This window comes from Ilyonectria robusta (genome assembly GCF_021365365.1).
Source record: "Ilyonectria robusta strain PMI_751 chromosome Unknown BGZ61scaffold_11, whole genome shotgun sequence".
NCBI classification, from domain to species: domain Eukaryota; kingdom Fungi; phylum Ascomycota; class Sordariomycetes; order Hypocreales; family Nectriaceae; genus Ilyonectria; species Ilyonectria robusta.
In genome coordinates, this window is record NW_025764445.1 from 108,351 (window position 1) to 128,982 (window position 20,632).

The window sequence follows — 20,632 nt, forward strand, 5'->3', positions numbered from 1 at the left end:
GTGTTAAGCAGTTGACGCATAGATTAACGCATAGATTGACGAGAAGAGGTCAGCGGTGATGGCCGACTGGCATGGTAAATAAAACCACGTCGTCAAGACTAGCAAAATCTATACCAGCCACAATCATACCGTTCCCCACGGGGCCCCGCGCCCTTGGCCAACCTCGAAGACGCTTTGAGCATAGCTGAGGTTCGACTGGACAGGGTGATACAAGCTAATTTGCCCAAGGCCTCACGAGTCAGCGATAGCTCCGGAGCGTGCCACCTGATGCGTGCCACTGGATCCCCGCAGCTTGAGCTCCGAGAGGGCATCTCCACCTCCGGCTGTGGCACGGCGAGGGCGGAATCATCTCACCACTTCTCGGGATTAAATGATCAAGGCTAGCGTCGTTTGTGACGGGCCTCTCCATCGCTTCGTCGTGCGGAAAGACCAATTAATACAGCTCGTAAGCTGTGTCCACGAGGCCGATTCCCTGCCGTTAAGCCAGCTTAAGCAGCCACTACTACACCATGTCAGCCAGCCACACCGGAACGCTCCCATTCAGCTTGGCCGACAAGAGCCTCGCCCAGTTCGACTGCCAGGTGCACGGCAAATCCGTCCTCGCCAAGTCGGGCAAGCGGTTTGACGTTGTCGACCCAGGCTCAGCCAGAGTATGGGCCTCTTGTCCCGACAGCAGTGATGCCGACGTCGACGCCGCCGTGCAATCCTGCCACGAAGCCTTCAAGGAATATTCCAAATGGACTCCGAGACAACGTGCCCAGTGCCTTCTGAAGTGGCACCAGCTGATCGTCGAGAACCGAGATGATCTCGCCAAGGTTCTCGTTTTTGAGACCGGCAAGCCTCTGGTCGAAGCATACGGAGAAATCGACTATGCCACAACCTTCACGTGGTGGTTTGTCGGGGAGGCTGAGAGAGTCCAGGGCACAACCATCACGTCTGCCACGCCTGGCCGGCGATCCTTCACCATCAAGCAGCCCATTGGCGTCGTTGCTGCTCTGGTCCCTTGGAACTTCCCAATCGCCCTCGTGTTGAGAAAAGCCAGCGCGGCCCTGGCTGCTGGTTGCACCATGGTTGTAAAGCCATCTCCAGAAACTCCCGTCTCTACCTTGTCACTTGCTTGTCTGGCTATACGTGCTGGGTTTCCCCCCGGTGCCCTCAATATCCTGACTACAAGTCTCGAGAACACGCCGTCAGTGGCAGAGGCTTTATGTGTACACCCCCTAGTCAAGAAGGTGACCTTTACGGGAAGCACTCGTGTGGGAAAGCTCATCACAGGGCTGTGTGCAAGGAACCTGAAGAAGGCTACCCTAGAACTAGGTGGAAATTGCCCCTTTATTGTATTCGACGATGCCAATCTCGACCAGGCTATGGGACAGCTCATGAACCTCAAATGGAGACACGCTGGCCAAGCTTGTGTTTCATCGAACAGGCTGTATGTCCAACGTGGGGTGTACGACAAATTCATCGCGGACCTGGTGACGAAAACTTCTGCCCTAAAGGTTGGCCATGGTATGGAAGAGGGAACTACCCTGGGTCCTGTCACAACGCCCCGAGGGCTGGACAAAGCAGAAGAGCTTGTTGGCGATGCACTTTCCAAAGGCGCAAAGATTGTTCTTGGAACAGGCCAAAGGCTACACACATCCTCCGATGCTGGAGGTGGGGCTGCGGGATATTTCATGGCTCCAACTATTCTCTCGAACGTTTCCGACGACATGCTCATGTCCCAAGAAGAAATCTTCGCGCCTGTTTTGGGCGTATCGGTCTTTGACACGGAAGATGAAGTAGTTGAGAGAGCCAACAACACAGCTATGGGACTGACAAGTTATGCGTTTACGAAGAATGTAGACCGCTTGTGGAGGCTATTTGAGAAGCTAGAGGCTGGCATGATTGGACTGGTAAGTTGCATAATGCGTATTCAATATTCAAATTTCATGCTAACTCTCCACCAAGAACACAGGCAATAATTCATCAGCTGAGGCTCCGTTTGGAGGTATTAAGGAAAGTGGATGTGGTAAAGAGAGCGGCAAAGATGTCGCTATTGAGGAGTTTATGGTCACCAAAACTGGAACACTGACCGTGGAGGATCATGTATAAGGCACAAGTAATGGGATTCCATGTAGTCTCAAGATTCTTTTATACCTACAAATCCCGACATGATGCACTACAGCTTTACGAGATTGCTGAGCGGTATGTTTAATATTTGGCTGGCAGCCACACTAAATTTGTCCCCTGCTCAGTAGTCTAAGAATCGTATTTACTCATGCCATATGAGGAACGAAGGTTTTGTAGGATTCTGATACAGTCAGGATTGACAATTCGAGGGGGGAGCTTCTGAACCAGGCGCTGGATCATACGTGGCGCCGGTGGGGCATTGAAGGCCTGAATTGGTGCCATGATGATGGCCAAAATTTCCTTCGTTCGATTTGTAACTGATGCATAAACTGCAATGAAGAGATTTATTAGTTTGATCTAAGTATAGACTTACTTACCAAGTAAATATGATATCTGTCCTAAACCTACGCATTCGGCATCTTACAATGACACGATTCTTTTAGCAGTGGCATGCCGGCTTTCCAAAACTGAGATTCTTGGGAACATATGCATTTCGAAAAGCTGTGGCTGGATTAACTAGGCTGAGCATATCAATTACTGCTGGACAGTCTCTCGCAACTCCTAAGATAGCAGATAGTCCTTGTTAAAATCACGCTAGTTTTCGTAAATCCGCAGCCTACCATCGGCCCATTTCTGAGGCTCCACGTGCCCCCAGCCACCCTTGAAGTCAGCGTCAGCGTTGAGGTAAAATCCACTTCTTCCTCACCTCTCCGCCCGAGAAACATCATGTCTTCGCCTAGCGAAAGCCGCATTATACTGCATTTTGAGGGCATTCCTGAACTCCAAGAAGATTTCGGGTCCTTATCAACGGGATCGGAAAAGCCTCACAAGCCGTTACCATACTATCTGCGCGAGGCCCACTACCAATACACACCAGTTGGAGAGGGGTCAACAAGAGTTCTTTTTCTTCTTGAAGCTGAGTTCTTTCATGATGGCCTCCAGGGCGCTCTGTTAGACGTGCAGCTCTCGGAGAACCTACACGATGATTTGGCATATACGGCCTTATCATATGTTTGGGGCACCGAACGAAATACCCACACTATTTCTATTGGCAACGAGACTCTGTATATTGGTGCAAATCTTGACTCGGCCCTACGCCATTTGCGGAGACGCGACCGACCGTTGCTCATGTGGATCGATGCCATATGCATTAATCAGTCCGATGTCCAAGAACGAAGTTCCCAAGTCCACCAGATGCGCCAAATCTACGAGTGCGCACAGGACACCATCATCTACCTAGGGGACCAGACTGGGGAAAGCATTGGTGTTTCGGCCTGGAACTATCTGGAGCGAAATAGCTCATGGGCGCTTAATGAAAACAAGGATAAGGACTATGGCTTGCCCGCAATAAGGAATGGCGAGATTAGTTCTCGTGGCGACCTCCACGATGTCTACCATGATGTCCTCTCTCGCCTGTGGTTTACTCGAGTCTGGGTCTTTCAGGAAGCTGTCGTATCCAAGGATATCTCTATTCAGTGTGGCCACCGTCGAATCTCTTGGGATGACTTTATCAAGACTGTGATCCTGCAATCGGACGCACACGATCCCTACCGCGAGAGCCTCCGACAGCAGGACAATTTCGAGATGGTGCGCCAAATCTGGCAGGCTCGCATAGCCTTCCATCTAGCCAAGGGCCAGGAACAATGTCTCCCAGCCTGGTACACGGACGCTTCGAACCCAAAAGAAACTAAGACCAACATCTTGGATATGCTCGTACGCGCAAGGAATCTGCGAGCTTCGGATCCTCGTGACAAGATTTTCGCTCTCTTGGGTATCAGTACTGGCTTTGACTGGGAGGCGAGCAGCACAATCGACTACAGCATGTCCACATCCCAAGTTTACTCTACCTTTGCGAGACAATTCATGACCGCAGGCGAAGATTACACCCTTCTCAGTTACTTGAGCAAGGGATCGACGATCCAGTGGTTGGATCGAAGTATAGAGGATTGGAAAATGGAGGCAGAGAGGTACCGGTTGATCTTGGAAAAGTTGGAATCGATCAAAAACCAGGAATTCAATCAAATCCATAACACAAGAAGCGCGGTGCTTGAGGCGCGGCTGTGTCAAGCGCTTCATCAGGAGTCCTTTGCAACTGTTGCATTTCACGAGTGCTCCTCTCAAGTGGATCGATTGTCCTCTCAGCGGGCGAAATACGCTGGAATTGAGCGTATGACATTACCGTCGTGGGTGCCTGACTGGCAGTGCATTCCTTTGGAAGCATCTGAGCCCCGGGCTATCATCGAGACTGTTCTACCACCCGATTCCGACCCAGTGTCCGCCACGGCAAACAGTAGACACTTACTTGATGAGATTGAGAGTTTCCGTACATGGCTGCCAAATGGACAGCTTGCGGTTCACGGTCGAGTGATTGGAAAAGTAAGCAATATTATGTCGCCCACCTCGCTCCTAGGTGAGAACGAAGCAGATTTCGACAATCTCAGAAATGACTGGGAGGAGAACGAGACCTACCAGAAAGAACCGCTCGAAGCCCAGATTCTAACACTATGGGCACACTTCCTTGATGCCACCGCCCATAAGGAGGCTGACAATTGCCTGAACACGGTTGGGAGCCGCACAATAGCATCCAGATTTGATCTTCACAAACGCGCCTACAATATCACGCGGGTGCTCGCCAAGCCACCTGGAACTCAATACCCTGGCATGCATGCACCCATTTCGTTTTTGGATTACATCGATACGAAAACGTGCCCCCCTAAGAAGGGTTCTATCGAGTCCCACCTCGTTGCTAGGGCGCGCAAGTCGGCGGCGTGGTACGATGAACATGAGCCTCCTTCAGGAATCATGAAAGATCGGAGTTCCATCATTGACCAACGACTGCTTGGTGTCTACAACACCTTACCTGAGGATTTAGCACCTTACGATGGTGTCGACAGGCCGCAACCAGAGAAGGCTTGTTCCCAACTCGTGCTACTGCCTCCCACAGCCCAGTTCGGTGACTTGGTCGTGTATTTCCCCGGCTCCAAGCTTCCCTTCCTAGTCCGCCCGATCAAGACGTGTGGAATCATGGAGAGTCAGGTCGAGAGTGAGCTGACTAGCGGCGGGTTGCCTCTCATCGATTGCACCGAGAGATATATGGAGTGCATGATGATTGGTGAGTGTTGGATCAATTGCTTCGCCGAGACTGCAAGTGAACCGAAAAAGTTATCGTTTATATTCGGCATCATCTAGCTAGATAGGAAAGTAAAATCCTCGTCGAGGAGGTGCAATGATCACGTTAAGTTCTATTTTGAAACATTGGAGTCTGCACTCTCGGTCTGAGTCTGCGGACCTTGGTGAAAGTCGGCCCCTCTGCACGAACCGGACACACCCGACAGCTGCCTTTATATCAAGTAGAGACCAACCATGTACGGTAATGTGAGGCGATCACTGATTGAAGTTGCACTCGCGAAGAAGTAAAGCACTCGTCCATTTTACTAAAAGAAAGATCGCACCCTAATTTCCAAGATAAATCGCACACTACAGTTTGCAAAGCCCGTCACCACAAGAGCCCTCGCCTATTCATCCATATAAAGAAATTTGCCCTGTAGCATATCCAATCTGGATTTTCTGTCCCTGCTTCCTTGAACTCGTCTCAATGGTAGTTAGATAGTGACCATTTAAGCAAAGTTCCAGTCCCCAAGCTACATGTTACTTCCAACCTAGAAAAGACTTCTCGATTGGTTCCTTTTCCTCAAATTTTCCGAAGTCAATGTCATTCGTGGCTCGGAGAACGGTTTGGATGTGCCCGGTTGTAAGCCTCGTACCCTCTCCTTCCACTAAGAGCAGAGAGATCTTGACAATGTTCTTGATCTGTCGACCGTTGAGGGGCAGCATAGAAAGCCCGGTGAATTGGTCTTCTGTCAGAGAGCTTTCCACGGCCGAAGATTTCACAAACTGCTTCCAAATTTGCTTCCTCGCCGCAGCGTCGAGATCTGGATAGTGGAGGGTTAGGTGAACCCTGCTCTGGAAGGCCGGATCGATTGCCTCAGGACGGTTGGACGTCAAGAAGAGGATCCCAGGGTAGTATTCCACCATCCTATTTTCATTTAGCGACGGTTTTTGGTTTGCGTTCAATAAAACTTACCGCAGAAACACAGACACAATTTCATTGTGAGTCAAGCTGTTGGTGGATCGTTTTTCAAGAAAGACGTCACACTCGTCCAGCAGCAAGACGGCCTCCCATCTTCGAGTGAAATCAAGTGCCGACTGGAGACGGTTCTCAACGGTGGATGCTTTACTCCCCAGTTCACTAGCACTTAGCACATACAACGGTCGTCGGACTTTGTCAGCTATTGCTTCAGCAGTGAGTGTCTTGCCAGTGCCGGGGTTTCCAACCAAGAGCATCGTCAGCCCCAGGCCTTTTCCTTCGATGAAGTCATCGAATTTCCGGATGCTGGTGGTTTGGCGATCCACAAATGTAAGAACAAGGTCCCTGTAGCCTGCTGGTAGCACCAGATTCGGGAACGCCGAATCATTCCACGCTATCTCTTTAATAGGATCGACGTCGAATGTTGCCATGACCTTGGCCTTTAGCGAGAAGCCTCGGACACGTGAGTTACACAATAGCAGCTGCTCATCGGTCAAGTTTTCTAGAGAATATGAATTAAGCCTTGCTTCGTGATCAGGTAACATGGATTCTTACCTTGCTTCGGCTCGAGGCTATATCCATCCAGATTCTTCCTAGGAAACCCTATCCTGGCAGGTTGGCTCTGGCATTTTACACACAGCACGTTCCTCGGGGCGATGGAAGGAGGCGGAGGATAGAAACGAGGCGGAGGGGGGAAGTTTGGAGGGTGGATGCCCATAGGGATGGTGCATCCTGGAGGGGGCGGAGGCGGAGGGACAAGACAGTGCAGGTCGTCCTCAACTCTTAGTTCCAACGAGAACGCATCAAGCGGAACGAGATATAGAGGCTCTTGAGGCCTCATGTAGGAGAACGAGAAAGCATCGACAATCATTCGACCGTCGACCTGTGTTTTTAACGAGTCAGCAGGTTTTGAATAGCAGGGCCGTAGGCTAACATACATTGCGTTCAATCTTGTCCGGACCTTCATGGTATGTGATCATGCCAGAGTACGCCTTGTAGTGTAAGCCACTAAGGCTGCAGAACTTTTTGCCTCTGGTCATGGCAGCTTTTTCGACCTCTTCCTTGTAAGGGTGGAATTTGGCTGGGTATGTAGACAAGTCGGCAATTGCCTTGGTTCCAGAAAACGCGTTGATCTGTAGGGTGGTGGAAGCGTACCCAAACCTGGAGCCATCCCAGTCGATGAACTTGACGTTGATGGCGAGATGTGGAACTACCGGCTCCGCGACGTATTGGCAGCTCTCAACAAGGAAGAAGCGGTCGTGTCCTTCGTAGGAAGAATACACGCGAACTCCAGGTTCGAATATGGCCCACAGGTGCTGGTAGGTAATGACGAGGTTGTTCTTCAGGTCCTCTATCTCGTCCATCGTTTCCCGCAACTCCAATTCGATGATGTTGTAAAGAAGCTGGGCGAATGGAGCTGCATCATGGCCCTTCTTCTTGTATCGATCAATGGTCTCTGCGAATAGCTTCCATCGATAGTAGAAGGGACGGAATGGCGCCCGGAATACCAGTTTGTTAAGGCCGGTTGTTATGCCATTGTAGCCGTGGAAAACCTCGGCGAGCAAATCCTTGATGACTTGGTTCTGGACAACAACTGAATGGAGCATCAAGGGGTTTCCATCGCCATGATTCTTTGCCATCCGGACGATGAGTGCCTTTTTCTTGTTCTCATTAGCTTGCTTAATCGAGCTCTTGAGATCACCGGGATATTCCTCGACCCAATTCTTGCAGCACGGGCACTTTGCGCGTCCTTCATACAACGTTTGCACGTTATATTCAGACCCGCTCTCCACCACTTCCATAAGCTGCTTAATGGCAGTTGAGTCGGTTCCAGAGCTGCCTTCTAATTTGAAGGCCTCCAAAATTTCGGAAAGCAAACGAGGTGTCTTGGCGTTCAAATGAATGCAATCCGAAGCTTGTTCATCATCGCTCGCCTCAAACTCGGAACAGTTGCTGGAAAGGCTGTAGATTTCGGCCATGTTGGCGGTTTGTGTTGCGAAGCGTTTAGGGAAGAATGGATGATGAGGGAGTTTACTACTGTTATTTATGAGGGAAACTAGACGACGTGGGAATTATGTACAAGTGTCCTTTGCTCAGGTAGTACTGTAGGCAGCAATCACCAGTCGCCTTGGGCATCCAGAGCCTGCATTAGATTGCGCAGTTCGCCCAGAGAGCTTCCCAATCAGAAGAAGGGATGGCAGCTGAGACGTATCAACCGTATCTAGCAGCTACTTTACCGTGTAATGCGACTACCAGAAACATGGGCTTTCACGTGTATTGTATGGTGGGAGACACAAGCCAAAGTGCAACACTGCTGACAATCAAATTAGGCAGACCTCAAGGCAACCAGGCTACGTTTACCTAGTCTTACATGCAGCCATGCAACTTGGTCACGTTGGTCGTGCCTCTCTAGCTTAACCGGTTTCTTAGTGGTACGATACATATAACCCCTCACCACCATCATTACGTGTCATGCTGAGGTGGTATTTGAGGTTGAGAGTGAGGCTGTCTCTGACGACAGTGGTGCTATCAGTGCTTTGAAAGCCTCTGAGAGGTGATATTGTGCTCACCAAAGGCGGAGCTGACGTATCAACACCCAAATGCACACTGACATACTAGCACACCCTCACGGTATCACTTCATAATGACATGAGCTAAGACTTTCAAGGCTCGGCATTCACCGGCAGAGATGGCTGGCCCCAGGGCAAACACTATCCGCGTCTTATTCTTTTCCCACCATTGAGTTTCAAGCACTACAAGCCATAAGTAGAGGTATTGATCGCTGGAATTCATATCAAATAGTTTCATCGTCACATTATTCCACTCTTTGGATACGTCCCCAAATATCTTCATCTCTACCCGATGGTCGAAGTAGTCGTCACACTTGCCTGCTGTACAGTGGGGTTGACCGTGGCTTGTTCTGTCAAAATGGGCTGTACTGCTGATGGCGCTGTGTTGCTATTCTGAGCACTCCCAGGCAACACATTCGTATAGCCTCCAGCATTACTACTATTCTCGAGGGCAGTGGTGTTCCCAGTAACTCTCTGTTCCGTTGCTGGGACCTCTGCTATCTCAGGCTGTTGGATTGGTTGAAGTGTGGGTGACAGCACTTGTGAAGCCCCAGGAGTTTGCCCACCCTGTGCCAGTGGCATCGTATTTGGTTCTTGCTGCCCAGCTTGTGCAGGATAGGCTTGTTGTTCCATTGGTGAAACGGTGTCGAAAGCAATGGGTTGTTGGTTTGATGTTGGTTCGTAAATTGGCGGTTGCGGAATTGGCTGTTGTTGCTGGGTCCCATCAGTTTCTACGGGCTGCTGCTCGAAAGATGGCCGCTGGAATACTGGCTGCTGTTCATATGCGGATTGGCCGTAAACGGGCTGTTGCTGGACCATATCAGCTCCAAGCTGCTGTTGTTGTGCGAAGGCCTGTTGCTGTGCGAAAGCCTGCTGCTGCGCGAAAGCCTGCTGTTGTGCAAATGCCTGCTGCTGCTCAAATGCTTGCTGCTGTGCGTATGCTTGCTGCTGTTCAAATGCCTGCTGTTGTTCGAGTGTAGACTGCTGGTCGTAAACAGGCAGTTCGTAACCTGGTTGTTGGAAAGCCTGCTGCTGGAAAGGCTGCGGTTGATCATATGCAGACTGTACGTCAACTGGATACCCTGCCAGCTCCTGACCTCCATTATTTGCAACGCCATCACCACCGCCATTATCACCAGCAGCAACATTCGCACTACCACCGCCAGCCAACTTACCCGCTTGGGTGGCCACAGCACTTGGTTTCGCCGCATTCTGCGGCTTCCCTAATTTACCCATCTTCTTGCTCGCTAGTCTAACTCCTTGGCCCGTGAGTCTAGCTGCAGCTTTTGTCGCGGATACAATTCCCGCCGCCGACATATCTGCCGCGTTCGCTAATGTGTTCATCGAACTTGGTTGATCCCCTGGCCGATCCCACGATAATAACCCCAAGGCCTCCTGAATGTAGAAGGGCACCAAATCCGGAGTTTTCAGCTGTTTCCATCCACTCGGCAGGGGGTATTCCGGCCTCGTCCATGCACTAGTGCGCGTCCTGGTATTGAAGAAGTACGTGCGTCCATCTGGGGTTTTGCGCTCTTCCCAACCAGGTGGCATCATAGCTTGTGCCAGCATAGCCAATGGCCGCGGTTTGATGTGTGTTTTGAGCCCCGTGTCGTTGTGTGTATACCACGTTCTCCCTGAGACATTCTTACGGATAGTCCACAGTTGTGTCGGGACGGATGTGTTAGGAGGGTGCACACGTCGATCAGAGTCGGTCACGTAATATGACTTATCGTGCGGGTGAGATATGCCTCCTGTGGCAGATGTAATACACCTGGCACAGAAAACAGTTTTGATGTGGCCGGTGCTGCAGACAAGACATGTGTAGATAGACATGTGGGTTGGTATGCCTGTTTGATAAACTGTTAGTATCGTGTTCCTCTCAATATGTAGATGATACTGTACCTTTTTTGCATTGACTGCAAACCTGCAAATTAGAGCTATCCAGCACCAAGCTGCTCCGTCTAACATCGCCACCAGGCTGCGAAATAGGACTCGATAGCGTGTTAGGTGGAGTGGTTATTGTGCCAGACGCTGGAACGCCGACACTACTACTGATACTTGCGTGCCTACTAGATGCCGATGCAGCCACCTGAGGGTTGCCACCATAGCTCATTACCTGTTGTGGATGTGGTGCAGGGCTGGGTGAAGGGGCTTGTTGGATATGGGTCGGGATCCCCTGTTGGACGGGCTTCTGATGGATTGGCATGGTTGAGGCTCTCATGAGTGCGGGGGGGTGTTGTTGCTGCTGATGTTGTTGCTGTAGATGCTGCTGTTGCTGTTGATGTTGCAGTTGTTGTTGATAATGTTGCTGCCGTTGCAGTTCATGTTGTTGCTGCTGCTGAAAATGTTGCTGCTGTTGAGTGTATTGTGGCTGCTGCTGAGCATTTGGAGGGTGAGGCTGGGCATAGACTGGGGCCGCGCCTGGCGCCTGGGTGGGGGGTTGCTGCTGGCCATGTTGGGCCTGCTGTATCTGCTGAACCTGAGGCTGTTGATTGTATTGGGCATGTTGCTGGGCATGGTGGTTCTGCTGGATATGCTGATGCTGGACAAGTTGCGGGTTTGGGACAGGATAGCCCGGCTGCTGCGGTTGAGGCTGCGACGACGGAGGCGGAAGCGGAGGCAGAGGCGAGCCCATCACAGATACAGGACGAGAACGAGGCGTTTGTGTTCCAGGCGGATAGCCGACAGCCTTGCCGCCCACGGCTTTGCGCAGTACAGACGGCGTGCGTGTCGCGAAAGCAGGCTGTTGCAGCGGTGGCTGCGTCTGCGTCTGCGGTGGCGGCAGTGGGCTTGCCATGGCTTCAGCTAACGCAAGGTACGGAGTAGACGAGCGGAGGTTCAATTAGACACGATCCTCGTAGTGTCCTAGAGGGAAAAGGTGGCTTGAGGTGGCTGCTCAGGCGAGTTATTAGCCAATTTCTCTCTTCACATTCTTGGCTCTCTTTCTAGTTTCTGGTGAGCGGCAGCCCAAGGAGCAGATAAGTACCATCGTTACGCGCTGTGCCGCTGAAACGTCCAGTCCCAATTCAGGCCGTATCTCCACCGCGGAATGAATACCGCGGAGTAGTAGCCAATGGCGTGTCGCACCGTCGGCTTGCTCGGAGGCATCCTGGTCATCAGCTGAGGCAGATTTCGAGCCTGAACAGTATCATTTGACACGACACAGACCCCGCATGTACGAGGCTTTCTCGAGGCCTACTACGTCGTATGTGTAAAAAGTCCAGGATCCTTCCACGACTCTATTTCATATACTCCGTAGGGCCTGTACATATATATTGCGTCGGTCAAGTCGGCTGTGTGGTTGATGGCAACTCTTCGGCGGCGTGATCGTGCGGGAGGGATGACGAAATGTCGCTTTAATCGGCCAGCAACTAAGCCTAATGCGAAGCACACCCTCAGCCTTCACTTCAATCCATGGCGGTGTGCGACTCTGTCTGCTCTTCAATTTCGTAGCGAGAATCTTTAAATGGAGAGAATCAGAGTATCCATCAACTGACAAAATAGTCAATCACGGCAACCCGACGACAACAAAGCTCGCTATTGCTGCCTCGCCTATCAGCAGTTGCCCCTCGGATACCTACTTCGATCCAGAATTTAACCTCGCGATAGCCTCTTATCTCTTATCTCTTGTTATTGTCACTGCGATAATGCCAATGCCAGGTAAATACAGACCTCTAGTACCACCTGGGGTATATATTAGCTTAGTCCGACAAGAGCAAATTCTCAGGCTCCCTACAAATAACGGTTTGCAGCAGCTACACATTTCTATGCTGTGATATTCTCCGACTCTGATGACTTGATACCCTTGTTAGATACTGGCGAGTTGATTGGCTATGGCTTTCCCGAGCGGATCGAGTCTTCGGCAAGTCTGCAAAAGACATGCTGACGGCGGAATTTCCGGTATCGGGATACTACATTGTTCCCAGAAGCTCGTAGAAATGAAACCTTCCTCCTCTCAACAACTTGGCATTGTTATTTGGTTGCGTCATTAGCATCGGCACCCTTGGAAAATGACGCCCACCGTAGAGAAGTCGCCCGCCAACGTTGAGGCTGGAAATGCCCATGGATCTGAAGGGGCTGATAACGCTCGGCTGGCCGACCATGAGGTAGGATTAAAACCTCATATTTTCTGCCTTTCGCAATAACATCGCTCAACTCCAATACATTGAACTAATGAATCATCTCCCTTATATCAGGTCACATGGGATAGCCCCGATGATCCCGAAAATCCCTACAATTGGCCATCCCATCGGAAAATCACCGTCGCGGTTGTCTGCTCTGCCAGTCAGCTTGTCACGACCATGTCTGCATCTGGCGCAAGCGTGGGTGTCACAGTAAGTTCCCAAAGTGCCAAGTCTTTGCGACTCGACTGACTCTCATAGTTGACTGGCCCGGTAATGGCGGACATGTATCATGCTAAAGATAGGGCCAAGTCTTTGGCTATTGCTGGATTGCTTCCCTATATAGGACCAGCGTTGGGCCCTATTGTCGTGGTCTAGCTGCTCAGCATTTGTGGTGGCCTTGGCTCTTCTGGATCCTCTCCATCTTTAATGCCGTTTGCCTTGTGTTAGGCTTTTTTGTCATCCACGAGTCATACGCCCCGGTTCTCCTTCGACGAAAAGCCAAGAAACTTACGGCTGCGCCAAATTCATCTGGAGTTTCCACCAGAATCAGGGCCAGAGCCTTCTTCAACGACGTATTCGTCCGGCTCCGTCCCGCCATTTCTCGACCTATCAATCTTTTTATACACCGCCCAATTATTCAGCTCATTGCCATGGCCATGGCCATCGAGTTTGGCATCTACACCTTGGTGCTCTCGACCTTTGCTTCTCTTTGGATTACGCGATACGACCAATCTGAAACGGCATCCAGTCTTCACTACATTGCCATAGCCCTTGGTGCGTTTGCTTGCGCCCAAGTTGGTGGGCGGCTAATGGATTTCATGTGGCGCCGGACGACTGCGGCCCAGCCAGATCAAGAGCCAACTCCAGAATATCGCATTCCATACATCGTGACCGGTTTCATCCCCGCGGTTGCCGGATTGTTTTGGTACGCTTGGTCGGCGCAAAGTGGCTCTCATTGGGCAGTGGTGGATGTTGGCATCTTCTGCTTCACTTGTGGAGCGTTTATGTTCGCCCAAGGAATGACGGCATATCTGGTAGACGAGTTCACCAGTACACGAGCCGCTAGCGCCAGTGCGGCGACTCGGCTTTGGACATACATCCTCGGATTTATCTTTCCCATTTTTGCACCACAACTGTATAAAAAACTTGGCTATGGTTGGGGAAACAGTCTATTGGCTTTCTTATTCGTTGCACTTGGAGCTCCAATCGTCTTGATCATTTGGCTCTGAGGTGGTAGGATAAGAGCCATTGGGAGAACAGCAGAGGATGAGAAGTAACAGTTATAATAACTAGACGGATAGAATAGTGGGCTAAAAGTCCCCAAGATACACATACTATAGAAATTAATGATGTCCTTCCCGCAACGGCATCTCCGAGTTATGCCTATTATACCCCAATCGTATGGGAATCTCGGTGCCGTCTAATTGAAGAGTCATGATAATCGAGATAAAAACGAATATCAATGGGGAAAACTAACCGCCCTGGAAGAACAGGAGAAGCAGGAAGTCGTGGCAAGTGTAAGGTAAGAGAAAAGGAGAGAACTTTGGCATTTTTGCGCAGACTACTACTACATATTCATGCATTAGTTATTGGCCACATAGACGTCATCCAATTTAAAGAGTTTTGGGACCAAGGCACAAGAATAGTTGGAAAGAAGATCCATCGCCGCCTTCGAATAATCAGTGGCGAATACCAAATAAGGTGAATTGAGAGAATGGCGGTGGCGACACAATGGGTATGGCAATCCAGCATTTGAGGACATGCCAGGCTAACTGGGGATATGGGAGTCTTCACCCTTTGTTTTTTAGGACCAGAACCCTGAAGGAGGCTGGTGTTGGTGTGGGATATATTTGGGTTTACGTACTCCTCGCCGTCATGTTGACGTTGCTAGCCATGGGCACATTGTCTTACTCTGCTGTATTCCGTCCACAACGAAAATAGACTCTCGTAGAAGCGAAGGTAGTGCTCTCATAGACTCGAAAAAGAAAAGGGAGCCAAGGAAACTTTCAAAGGACACCTTGAATCCACACTGTCTAGCTCCAAAGAATCAGATAGCGAATCGCCACCCGCTAGCCGGCTAGAATCGAACTAACCATCGCGAGGAGACATATTCTAACATATACGATGCAAGTTTCGATGGCGAACCTCAAGATCTGTCTGACACTCTGATGATCGCCCCTTTTGTGGATGCCGCTTCAGCCGCTGTTCATCCAAGCCACGTCACCGACCCTTGTCACCTCGGAGCGCGTGCCCAAAGGTGATCTCTACGCCAGCTCGTGGACCCGTTTCTAGATATTTAGGACTTTAGAAGGTGCTCATCGTGAAGTTACAAGCTGTTACAGTCCATCTGCCTCGCTTCCCCTATTCATTTCTACTAGCGCAATTTCGTACATGTCAATTTGACGCGTTGCTTAACGCCTCATCGTTTCGCACAGCCTCTAGCCGGCCCGAGATCTTATTGGGGGTCCTGGTTGAATCTCACTGCCACAAGAAAAAAGCGATGGTAACATTTCGAAGGGATGTTGTGGTGGGCTTGCCTCGAGTGTATTGTTCTATCGAGTCATTGTTTCGATTGAGCAGAAATAGTACGACAATAAACCCGCTCTGAATGGTACGCGCCGCCTAGCTTTCATCTATCTCGCCCACGGGTGTCCACTTTAGTTATTTTGAAACTCGCCTATTCCTCTCCAGTCGAAACTTGCGAGGAGGTCCCTTCTCATTCTCCCATAAATTTTTCCGTAATATGGGGAAGCATCGGAGGCTCCACAATAGCACCACACCGCGATTCTGTACCCTGGATTATCCACTCCAAAATGTTTCATGTCTACTGCTCGCTCTACCTAAAACATCGTTCCCGGGTGAGCGGCAGCATAGATTCTAGATATAAAGACGTCAAGGACAAGCTCGTTTGGGATAGTAGACCTTGCCTTCTCTCATCAGCCTCACTAGTCTAAAGCCAGCACTCGCCACCACGTTCGTTCTTAGCAAGCATTCAACCCCAAAAGCTATTCTTGTGAAGCTTTTGAAGATGTTCCGCCTCTCCACTTTCGTTTCCCTTCTAGCCACCGCTGCCTCTGTCAGCGCGACGCTTGACCCGGCCACCAGCAACACCAAGGGCAAATACCCTGCCAGCCCGAACTGCTATGGTTCGTAATTTCGCCTTTGCGATTTAATGACCATATATAGTGCATTTTGACTGACCGCCACATCATTGAAACAGCTACCAAGGTCTCCAATGCTATCCAGGCCGCCGAGTGCGCGTATAACACTCGCGTCTCGGGCACCCAGACCTTCGCCGTCTTTGTGACGGACCACCAGTACGACAGCAACAATGGCGCACCCTATGGCACCTGCTCTGCGTACACTTGCACTGCGCCTACTGACGAAGAGCTTACGTCTGATGATGACTACTGGACTTTCTTCTGGAAGTAAGTAATGACGACCCCGTTGTTGAGTCTATGGCGAGAGAGAACCGGACAAAGGCGAAGATGTCAAAATGTACAAGTACAGAGCTGACGACTTGCAGCGACAATGGCGAGTCCTCCGGTGTCGGTACCACTTGCATCAAGGATCCCACCAACGGTGTTTGCGGATGCGAGAACTCGGATGGCACGTTCATCAGTGGCAGCAGCTCATGCGTTTAAATGCGCAAGGCTGACGTGTTTATGAGGCCTTTCTGGGAGGGGCTAGGGAGTCAGAAAAGAGTGTTACGAAGATAAAATCCTAGATGATTGATACAACTGCAGAATAGTCAGTTAATGAAGATATTTTCTTCTTCTTCATTTGCAATGAGGCCATCGGCGTGTCTTAAATTTGTGACCAATAAGTTCTCCAATGAAACCCTGCTCCGGATCGGCGGCAATTTGGATCCGGGGCGCGGAAACGCTGGACACAGCGGAACCAATAACTCCACCTTCTCCTCATGCACCCATTTCCGGAGCACCTCAGCATGAATCCGACGACGGAGCTTCGGAGGATTCCGCGTGCTCGCCCAAATCCTCCGCCATGATTGCCAGCGAATACCAGTGGCCAACCCTCTCCATCCGCGATGAGATGGCCGAGTTCTGGGACGGCTGGCCCGAGGTTATTGCCCGTACCAGAACTCGAGGCTTCATCAGAGCCACCCCGGATCTCCTGCTAGCTGCCTTTGCGACTGCCGGCATGTTTCTCTTCCTTGTATTTGTAAAAATCTATGGCATCGCCCGTTTTGTCTGGCTACGCATTGTCCCATGGGGCCCATATCACCGAGCCCGCCGAGAGCGCAAACGACGTGATGATGGCTTCCGAACCATGTTCCTCAAACCCGCCGCCAAACGACTCTCGCGACATCCTCTCACGCGGCCGCCCTCGCGCACCGCTGTTTCCGACCCACACGAAAATAAACGAGATCTGTTCTTTAGTCTTCCCGCCGAGATCCGGCATTCCATTCAGCTGTGGGCCTTCGGCGAGCGCACAGTTCATATGGACTTGCGCTTTGAACGGCCTTTGAATCTAGTTGACGAGAAGCCGTATCATTCGTGGGCAATCCATGCAAAAATACACTCCAAAACTCTCTCCGTCAACTCTCACCTAGACACTTCCAAGGAGATGAGATGGAGGTGGTTCAGCTGCGTGTGCCATCGGTACCCGCCCGAGGGTACGCATTTGCCACTGGGGAGAAGACGAAACTATCCTTGGGGACATTTTCGGGAGCCAGACATCGATCACTGTCTTCTGGGTTCTGGGCTGTGCAAGGAATGGCCTGGTGAGTGGCCGATGAAGTGTCAGATCGGCATTATGGGGTGGCTGTTATCATGTCGAAATGCGTGAGTACCTGGTTTCTCATTATCACAACCGTAAACAGAAGTGACGGGAATCTCATAAATATACAACAAGGCCGGAGACTAATTGAACTCAACATCAGTTACGTGGAGGGCACGCATATTTTGTACAGCACCAACACTATTCACATCGCGTCTCCTGCCCTCCTCCGCAGTCTCCAGGACGTCATTCCCGAGCAGAGAGTTTCAGAAATGACATCCCTTGAACTTGTGTGGAAGCCAAAGCAATTGCCGCTTAATCTGGCTTTCACCAGCCAACGCAAGCCCAGTTCACAATCTGAACTTACTTCGACAGGACCCGTTTTTCCGGCACTCGTCTACCTGCGCATCACATTTAAGAGACTGGTCTATGGCGATATGGATGAGGCCACTGGGCTCATCTGGCCTTATGAGAGAAAAACTGTCCTCGCGGAAAAAATACATAACCACCTCCTCCCTACTATCGACCGTCTTCTCGACAGGATCGTGCCACCTACCACAGAAGTCACAATATCATGCTCTAAATGGGACTGGTATGAGGCGATTGACCTCAAACTCATTGAAACGCAAGGGATAGAAAAAACTAAACCGGGGAGGGCAGATATCGAGGGATTGAGGTGTTGGAGGGAGATACCCAGAAAAAGCTTGGATCGAGATGCAACAGAAGCGACGCCGACCACTTCTGATGAGGCCCAGGAAGGAGGGTCTGCAACGAAGAGTCTTCGAGAAGGCTACTGGATTCACATGCCTATCGAAGATGTGCATCTCGACCGAGGAAGTAAGTTGTCATCATTTAACACTTCAGAGAATATCTTGACTGACTGAATACGAAGTAGAATATGACTGGCACCGGCATGAGTTGTACAACCTTGGGGAAAAGCGATATCGATATTGTTGAAATAATAGCAAGGTGTGAGAGCCCTGGTACATTTTATACTCCATATAAAGGCCAAAACGAAATGCTAGCAATATTGGAATTTAGACATACAGGTAGGCATCACATTAAACCATTTGTCCAGACAGGAAACAAAATGAGCGCTGACCTGGCTTGGATTTTTGCTCAGTGCAGTATCACGTGACAACCGCACGCGCCAATTGCTTCCCCGCGTGACGTCTGTAGCGATTAACCTGAGTTCTGCTTAGGCTCCAATAACCGGCATCCTACTCGTTCATCATGGCAACTGCAGAGACCGAAGCGGGTGAGTGGAACTCTCTCGAACTAAAAGCACCACAGGGTTCGCCTGGATCCGATACTAATCTTGCCCGGGTAGAAATACGGAACGAGCTCGAAGAGATAATCGAAGTCCTCGAAGCTGGGAAGGAAGCGAGCACAAGCGCAGGTAGGTCATTTCCAACCACCCGTTACCAATTCACCGGTAATTGCCCCTCACACACGGACTAATATTTGCTGTGGTAGAGCGCGAAGAGCTGCTTCAACGGCTTGTTTACCGCACGAAGTCTGCCACCGACAATGTCCTGCACCCGCTTTTCACTAAGCGCGGAGTATGTGCCCTCGGGCGCTGGGCCTTTGAGAACGGCGCGTCCATTGAGTGGCGTACTGCCCTGAGATGCCTCACCAATGTGTTTCTCCGGTCGGCGCCAACGAGGCAGGTGTTTGTCGACGAGGGCTACGTGAAACAGACAATTAGCCTGATGAAGGTACTGTCACCTCGGCGTTGCGCTGTCCGAGTCGATGTAGTGGCTAATCAGGAGTAGAATGGCGACCCCGACGATGAGTTACTCACTACCAGCATTTTGCTTCACTGCTCAACGGGTACTAGTCTGGATCTTGGTCCCAATTTTGAGCAAGATGACCTCGCGGGCATTGTCAATACGGTAGGGTCTCTCCTTTGCGTTTGTCGGTCTCGGGTACCCGCACTGATACTTTGTAGAACGTATCACGTCACGTCAGAGCGACAACCCCTTCATCCAGTGGTCTTTCAGCATCCGGTACTGCGACACTCGCACTGCTGTCTACCCTGTCGCTACATTACGAGTCACAAGCCTATCGATTCCTTGAATCTCTAACCCCAATCCTGGAAATCCTTAATAACGCCCCCATGCTTTCGCCGCCCCTGCAGCCGCCTGTTTCATCACTAGTCGCCTGTCTTGCCTCTATCCCTATTCAGGCGAGTCAATCATTTCCAGAGTCGGCCGTGGACAAGTTGGCAGACATACTAGAATCGGGCATTCTGGCTTATGGTACGGGGGGGGGGAGGGAGCTCATGTCGCTGTTCATTGCTCTACTTCGCTTGGCGCAATCTGAATCAGTGGCAGCTCAATCACAGCTACGTGCACGCCTTCTACCATCTGACCAAGACTGGGCAAAGCCACTTGGCCAGGGCGACTCTCTACCACACAAGCTCATCCACCTTGCGACCACATCGGCGGCGGCCGAGGTGCGCGGCATTTCTATGGTTGTGCTATTTGAGCTGTCCAACAAAAATGAGTCCGAATTTGTGCGCAACGTGGGCCCCAGCAATGCAGCCGAGTTCCTCGCTTCCAGAGGCCCCAGCTCTCAGAGAGAGATTTGAGCGAGGAAAAGAAGACTGAAGATGATTCCGAAGCACATCCGACCACTAGCCAGAGAGAAAACCTGGAGGTCCGGCCCCTTGCACCAGAGACGGCCGATGGGGAGAAGGGGGTCAAAGTGGCGAGATTACTTCTCTGGTTCGAGAGGTTTGTTGCCCTTCCAAGTTTCATATATCTTCTCCATGCTGATGTTTGATACAGGCTGAAGGCGCACAAATCTTTCAATGTTGAGAACCAGTATCTCAGTTTGAACCCCGGTCATTTGAAGAAGCAACAAGGCTGGCAGTAAGTGAGTGCATGGCAGACGTGAGTAGCTAGTACTGGGAATATCACCACTTACGCTCCTATATTTTCAAATATTATTCCTGCCGCGTCCGATGAAGTACATCACGCAATGATCAAATGCGG

The 20,632-nt window shown here is 50.8% G+C and overlaps 8 protein-coding genes across 8 annotated transcripts; 6 read left to right on the forward strand and 2 right to left on the reverse strand.

Annotated features, from left to right (window-relative positions):
• The first annotated feature begins 343 nt into the window (after nucleotides 1-343).
• On the forward strand, nucleotides 344-2,173 carry BGZ61DRAFT_391167 (putative succinate-semialdehyde dehydrogenase). The gene is made up of 2 exons (XM_046242823.1): nucleotides 344-1,895; nucleotides 1,951-2,173. Exons 1-2 carry the CDS (start codon nucleotides 510-512, stop codon nucleotides 2,092-2,094), a joined length of 1,530 nt encoding a protein of 509 aa, XP_046103499.1. The 5' UTR covers nucleotides 344-509; the 3' UTR covers nucleotides 2,095-2,173.
• Nucleotides 2,174-2,817: 644 nt separating this feature from the next.
• BGZ61DRAFT_452740 (heterokaryon incompatibility protein-domain-containing protein) lies at nucleotides 2,818-5,340 on the forward strand. The gene has a single exon (XM_046245992.1). It carries the CDS (start codon nucleotides 2,839-2,841, stop codon nucleotides 5,299-5,301), a length of 2,463 nt encoding a protein of 820 aa, XP_046103500.1. The 5' UTR covers nucleotides 2,818-2,838; the 3' UTR covers nucleotides 5,302-5,340.
• A 242-nt stretch (nucleotides 5,341-5,582) lies between these two features.
• BGZ61DRAFT_588762 (P-loop containing nucleoside triphosphate hydrolase protein) lies at nucleotides 5,583-8,205 on the reverse strand. Its single transcript, XM_046256542.1, has 4 exons — nucleotides 7,138-8,205; nucleotides 6,755-7,082; nucleotides 6,197-6,701; nucleotides 5,583-6,148 (listed from the first exon to the last, which is right to left on the reverse strand). The coding sequence occupies exons 1-4, from the start codon at nucleotides 8,176-8,178 to the stop codon at nucleotides 5,761-5,763; spliced, it is 2,262 nt and encodes a 753-aa protein (XP_046103501.1). The 5' UTR covers nucleotides 8,179-8,205; the 3' UTR covers nucleotides 5,583-5,760.
• A 663-nt stretch (nucleotides 8,206-8,868) lies between these two features.
• Nucleotides 8,869-11,706, reverse strand: BGZ61DRAFT_588763 (uncharacterized protein). Its single transcript, XM_046256543.1, has 2 exons — nucleotides 10,672-11,706; nucleotides 8,869-10,616 (listed from the first exon to the last, which is right to left on the reverse strand). The coding sequence occupies exons 1-2, from the start codon at nucleotides 11,564-11,566 to the stop codon at nucleotides 9,055-9,057; spliced, it is 2,457 nt and encodes an 818-aa protein (XP_046103502.1). The 5' UTR covers nucleotides 11,567-11,706; the 3' UTR covers nucleotides 8,869-9,054.
• Nucleotides 11,707-12,696: 990 nt separating this feature from the next.
• Nucleotides 12,697-14,122, forward strand: BGZ61DRAFT_588765 (major facilitator superfamily domain-containing protein; the record flags this gene model as incomplete). Its single annotated transcript, XM_046256544.1, has 4 exons — nucleotides 12,697-12,875; nucleotides 12,966-13,103; nucleotides 13,152-13,177; nucleotides 13,237-14,122. The coding sequence occupies exons 1-4, from the start codon at nucleotides 12,780-12,782 to the stop codon at nucleotides 14,120-14,122; spliced, it is 1,146 nt and encodes a 381-aa protein (XP_046103503.1). The 5' UTR covers nucleotides 12,697-12,779.
• A 1,638-nt stretch (nucleotides 14,123-15,760) lies between these two features.
• On the forward strand, nucleotides 15,761-16,654 carry BGZ61DRAFT_452746 (small secreted protein). The gene is made up of 3 exons (XM_046245993.1): nucleotides 15,761-16,039; nucleotides 16,114-16,321; nucleotides 16,420-16,654. The coding sequence occupies exons 1-3, from the start codon at nucleotides 15,922-15,924 to the stop codon at nucleotides 16,535-16,537; spliced, it is 444 nt and encodes a 147-aa protein (XP_046103504.1). The 5' UTR covers nucleotides 15,761-15,921; the 3' UTR covers nucleotides 16,538-16,654.
• Nucleotides 16,655-16,834: 180 nt separating this feature from the next.
• Nucleotides 16,835-18,751, forward strand: BGZ61DRAFT_518270 (uncharacterized protein). Its single transcript, XM_046252355.1, has 3 exons — nucleotides 16,835-17,698; nucleotides 17,797-18,470; nucleotides 18,526-18,751. The coding sequence occupies exons 1-3, from the start codon at nucleotides 16,899-16,901 to the stop codon at nucleotides 18,588-18,590; spliced, it is 1,539 nt and encodes a 512-aa protein (XP_046103505.1). The 5' UTR covers nucleotides 16,835-16,898; the 3' UTR covers nucleotides 18,591-18,751.
• Nucleotides 18,752-18,765: 14 nt separating this feature from the next.
• On the forward strand, nucleotides 18,766-20,483 carry BGZ61DRAFT_38608 (guanine nucleotide exchange factor). Its single transcript, XM_046242735.1, has 5 exons — nucleotides 18,766-18,891; nucleotides 18,964-19,032; nucleotides 19,110-19,351; nucleotides 19,409-19,528; nucleotides 19,585-20,483. Exons 1-5 carry the CDS (start codon nucleotides 18,867-18,869, stop codon nucleotides 20,224-20,226), a joined length of 1,098 nt encoding a protein of 365 aa, XP_046103506.1. The 5' UTR covers nucleotides 18,766-18,866; the 3' UTR covers nucleotides 20,227-20,483.
• The last annotated feature ends 149 nt before the right edge of the window (nucleotides 20,484-20,632 follow it).

Coding starts and splice junctions, on each gene's coding strand:
- BGZ61DRAFT_391167 (XM_046242823.1), top strand. CDS start 510: ATGTCAGCCAGCCACACCGGAACGCTCCCATTCAGCTTGGCCGACAAG. Junction 1,896..1,950: donor AGGCTGGCATGATTGGACTG/GTAAGTTGCATA, acceptor CTCTCCACCAAG/AACACAGGCAATAATTCATC.
- BGZ61DRAFT_452740 (XM_046245992.1), top strand. CDS start 2,839: ATGTCTTCGCCTAGCGAAAGCCGCATTATACTGCATTTTGAGGGCATT.
- BGZ61DRAFT_588762 (XM_046256542.1), bottom strand. CDS start 8,178: ATGGCCGAAATCTACAGCCTTTCCAGCAACTGTTCCGAGTTTGAGGCG. Junction 6,702..6,754: donor TAGCCTCGAGCCGAAGCAAG/GTAAGAATCCAT, acceptor CATATTCTCTAG/AAAACTTGACCGATGAGCAG. Junction 6,149..6,196: donor ATTGTGTCTGTGTTTCTGCG/GTAAGTTTTATT, acceptor AAATGAAAATAG/GATGGTGGAATACTACCCTG.
- BGZ61DRAFT_588763 (XM_046256543.1), bottom strand. CDS start 11,566: ATGGCAAGCCCACTGCCGCCACCGCAGACGCAGACGCAGCCACCGCTG. Junction 10,617..10,671: donor TTGCAGTCAATGCAAAAAAG/GTACAGTATCAT, acceptor TTTATCAAACAG/GCATACCAACCCACATGTCT.
- BGZ61DRAFT_452746 (XM_046245993.1), top strand. CDS start 15,922: ATGTTCCGCCTCTCCACTTTCGTTTCCCTTCTAGCCACCGCTGCCTCT. Junction 16,040..16,113: donor TGCCAGCCCGAACTGCTATG/GTTCGTAATTTC, acceptor TCATTGAAACAG/CTACCAAGGTCTCCAATGCT. Junction 16,322..16,419: donor TACTGGACTTTCTTCTGGAA/GTAAGTAATGAC, acceptor GACGACTTGCAG/CGACAATGGCGAGTCCTCCG.
- BGZ61DRAFT_518270 (XM_046252355.1), top strand. CDS start 16,899: ATGATTGCCAGCGAATACCAGTGGCCAACCCTCTCCATCCGCGATGAG. Junction 17,699..17,796: donor CTGTTATCATGTCGAAATGC/GTGAGTACCTGG, acceptor ACTCAACATCAG/TTACGTGGAGGGCACGCATA. Junction 18,471..18,525: donor TGTGCATCTCGACCGAGGAA/GTAAGTTGTCAT, acceptor CTGAATACGAAG/TAGAATATGACTGGCACCGG.
- BGZ61DRAFT_38608 (XM_046242735.1), top strand. CDS start 18,867: ATGGCAACTGCAGAGACCGAAGCGG. Junction 19,033..19,109: donor GGAAGCGAGCACAAGCGCAG/GTAGGTCATTTC, acceptor TTGCTGTGGTAG/AGCGCGAAGAGCTGCTTCAA. Junction 19,529..19,584: donor TCGCGGGCATTGTCAATACG/GTAGGGTCTCTC, acceptor GATACTTTGTAG/AACGTATCACGTCACGTCAG.